Consider the following 3,601-nt stretch of genomic DNA (forward strand, 5'->3'; position numbering starts at 1 on the left):
TTGAAAATGGCCAGCAAGTCTTCTGCTTTCATTTTAGGTTTTTATTGTCTAGTTTCAGCCTCTCCTAGGGCACGAAACCTGGACCCAGAGCTACTGAAGCCCTCTCTCTGGGCAGGAGGCACTACAGGGCCTGGGCCTACACACAATCCACTTAGAAGACCTGCTGGTTTCAAGTGAGGTTTTCAAGTTAAGCTACCTGGGCTGTCCAGGACTCACTTCAATACTCTGCCGAGCTTTCCAGTAACTGCCCAGTTTCACTGTTAGGACATGGGCCACACCACTGAAATGGTGATGGATTTCTACTTCCTACCCACATCCAGAAGGACAAATAAACCGTTCCACAGGGTAGAACACAGAGCAGGTCAGTGTAGTGCAGCTCTAAGAGACAAGAGACATGCTCCCTAAAGCCCTCATGAAATATGCAGATCAGTGTGGTGCCAGTGAGAACAAACACAATTGCACAAACACCTTGAAGGCTGGCTGCTCCCACCTGGGCTAGGCTAAACCCAGGACCCCATTTAGTCGACCACTTGAATGAGCTCTGCAGGGACCAAGGGAGGGCAAATCACTCTCTGGCAATGTCACTGCAGTTCTGGCTATTCACAGTTAGCAATGGATGAAGTGTGAGTCTGGGGAATGTGTCTTCAGAAGTTCAGTCTAAGTCTTCTTGGAAAAGAAAAAAATAGGATAGTCTTATCTGTAGACACAGGGCTGGAAGGGAGAGGTAAAGAGGGAAGAAGATAAAGATCTTTTGTAAGGGAGAGAGTCAGAAATCAAAGAACAAGTGTTCATGAAGTCTTCTGGTTGCTGATGACTTCTACTTCAAAGTCCCAGAGTTTTAAAGGCATCTCGTAAATCATCTACTTCGTACAGTGGCTGCAGGGCAAAATATAAATGGCAGGTCAGTTGTCAAGTGAGCATAGGTTCCTTATGGGGAAGAAGGAAGGAATGGCAGGAGATGGGGTGAAGGAAGAGAAGAGGAGAAGAATGAGGAGAGGATATAGAGGAAGTTGTGGGAGAGAGGAATGAAGCACATAGAATGTGAAGACACAGGAATGAATGAAATGTCAGATGGTAGAGATGGGCAGCAAGAGCAGAGAAAACTACAGGGAGGAAGAGATGAAGAAGCTGAAGGGAAGAGACACTGAAAGAAGAAGGAGAATTTGGCCTCACCAGAAGGATCCGTCGAAGTTTCCTGGACAGGTGTACAGAGTTTTCATGCAGCCCTTCCCAGGCTTCGAATGTCTTTTCCCTGTTTTCCACAAATGTGTTCCAGCAGTAGAAGTAATCTATATAAGGCACAGGGGACTTAAAGAGTGCTCAAGGCTGTCCCAGAGAGGACATTGACCTCTCCTAAGATCACTAAAACATCACATCCTGCCATCATCTTCTCTGGTTCCTCATCCTAGCTTCTCCTATCCTCCTGGGTCCTCCTAACCGCTTCCCTTCCGCCCCAGCTCTCCATCATTTCTTTCTCACCTGCACATCTCACCTTTGAATGTCATGATGGCAATTTGGGCCCCTGCCCTGTGCAGGCGCCTCAGCCCCTCAGGCTCTGCCTTGCGGTCCTCACAGAAGTAGAGGCGTGCCGTGAAGATGCGGAGGGTCAGGTTGGGGTAGGCTCGCAGGAAGTCGGCCACGTGTCGGGCGCAGTCATAACAGGGGCTCCAGGAGGTGAACCAGGTGATACGGTAGCAGCGGCCTGGGTCCAGGTCCCAGGCTGAGATGTAGCGCAGGAAGAGCACTTCCACGTGACAGCCCATCTTTGGGAAAGAGGGAGAGGTGCAAGGCGTGAGGTGGGGAGTGAGCAGGGTGTAAGACGGTTGGGGAGGGAAGTGTGAACAGCCCTCCTTTCCCTGCTACTCCAGGGAACCTGGAGCTGCATACACCTCAGCACGGATATAAGACCAGGATGTCGAGGTGTTTCCCAAACCTTATTGCGTAGATATCCAAAGTCCAGGGAACATGATGTAGCACTGTCACGGCGCTTCACAACATAGCAGAGATAGGTTTCACGTCGGCCCTTGGCCCAGCGCAGGTTCTTGAAATTGTAAAGGAAGAGTTTCCTTTTCATCAGCAGACTGCAGGAGGAAACAAGAGAGATATTAGCTCCACCCTGGAGCCAGCAGTTGGCCATGTCTTTGTTGAGGGCTCAGCACCAAAAATACCCTCCTCTTGTCCAGGCCTCTCAGAACAAGAAGAGCATCAGTAATTTGCATGCAATGTGTTAGGGAAAGGGTGCAGACGTGACTGTGGGGATGAAGCAGGTGACCTTGTGAGTGGAAACAGTAAGTGAATCAGTAGTGATCAGTCAAACAGCAACTATGGCTGGGTAGAGTGTGAAAATATCTGGAAATATCCAAAAGTTAGACACCAAGGAGGGAGAAGGATGAAGGCATCTCAGAAGACCTGGGAAGATAAGAGGACCTGGATTTCAGTCAAGAAATATTACTTTTGCTGTATGAGACCCTGAAAAGGGGCAAGGGATGGATCAAATTAGAGCCTTTTATAGAAGACTGGACAAAGATTCTTCCTAGAATTGCTCAGAGGAAGAGCATGGTTGAAAGTGTGCAGGGCTAGGAGCTTGGATAAGGTGCCATACGCTAGCTTACAGAATACATAATGGGGTAGACATGCTGACACATCTCCAGACACAAGTAAAATTCGCACATTAGACAAACAGTGAGAATAGAATGGACTGCTCCCCTGCCCAAGGATCCTGCTGGTGAGAGGCAGCAGGAGCACAGAAAAGATGATGTAGTCATGAGCTGTATCTAACAGTCTCACTGCCAAGTGGAGATACACAGGCAGTTGAGAACAGCTGTGTTCATCGAGGTGAGATGCTCACCTCCCCCACAGCAATGTAAAGCAAAAATTAATGGGTTAAAAATAATCCTGTCCTTTGTCATCTTTTCCCTCTGATAAACTGATATTCAGCAGGGAGATGGCAGTCAGTTTAAGTGACACTGAGCTGGATTTTTTGGACGATCTCCAGTGAAGTCTAGGAAAGGGGAATTTGAATTTGTTAGGAATTTAAATCCAATTTAAATCTGAGAGTCTAAGCAAGTAAAAGCTTCTTGAACAAATATCCTTCATCTGTTTGCCAACATCACCATAAAGCCTGAGCACTGCATAGCACTTCAGCTCCAGCTAGCAGTGGTATCCCCTCTGCCTCTCCAGGAGCTTCTATCATTTGTGCACCCAAACACATGGCAATCGCACCACAGGTGCTCATTCATATAGTCACACACACTCTCTTGCTTTTGTTACCTAGTGCGCATGCTTCGCTTTCCTGTAGCACTCCCTCTTGCACCTCAAACTATGTTGCCAGAGAGGTACTTTCTTCCCTCATACACCCTTGCTATCCTGATTGCCCCACAGATAGGCAGGCCACCTGCACACATCCTCTTTTCTGCCATGTCACCCTCAGCCTGCAGTGCAAAAATACCTGTCCTGTTCACACTGAAAGAGCAAGAACACACATACTCAGTTATGCCGCTCTTTATACAGACTTGCTCCTAGAGAAGTAGATCACGTGGGAGTTGTGGCATGTCTTCTAGGAGAACATCCATAGAGTAGACAAAGCACTGTAGAGTCCTGC

At 48.0% G+C, this 3,601-nt stretch overlaps 1 protein-coding gene across 1 annotated transcript; it reads right to left on the reverse strand.

Moving 5' to 3' along the window:
• Window positions 1–822: 822 nt before the first annotated feature.
• Window positions 823–3,281, reverse strand: AICDA (activation induced cytidine deaminase). The gene is made up of 5 exons (XM_071798144.1): window positions 3,271–3,281; window positions 1,934–2,081; window positions 1,493–1,763; window positions 1,174–1,289; window positions 823–876 (listed from the first exon to the last, which is right to left on the reverse strand). Exons 1-5 carry the CDS (start codon window positions 3,279–3,281, stop codon window positions 823–825), a joined length of 600 nt encoding a protein of 199 aa, XP_071654245.1.
• Window positions 3,282–3,601: the final 320 nt, after the last annotated feature.

This window comes from Patagioenas fasciata, chromosome 1 (assembly GCF_037038585.1).
Source record: "Patagioenas fasciata isolate bPatFas1 chromosome 1, bPatFas1.hap1, whole genome shotgun sequence".
In the NCBI taxonomy this organism is placed as follows: domain Eukaryota; kingdom Metazoa; phylum Chordata; class Aves; order Columbiformes; family Columbidae; genus Patagioenas; species Patagioenas fasciata.

Coding starts and splice junctions, on each gene's coding strand:
- AICDA (XM_071798144.1), bottom strand. Junction 1,764..1,933: donor TTGGATATCTACGCAATAAG/GTTTGGGAAACA, acceptor TCTTTCCCAAAG/ATGGGCTGTCACGTGGAAGT. Junction 877..1,173: donor AACTTCGACGGATCCTTCTG/GTGAGGCCAAAT, acceptor TTTGCCCTGCAG/CCACTGTACGAAGTAGATGA.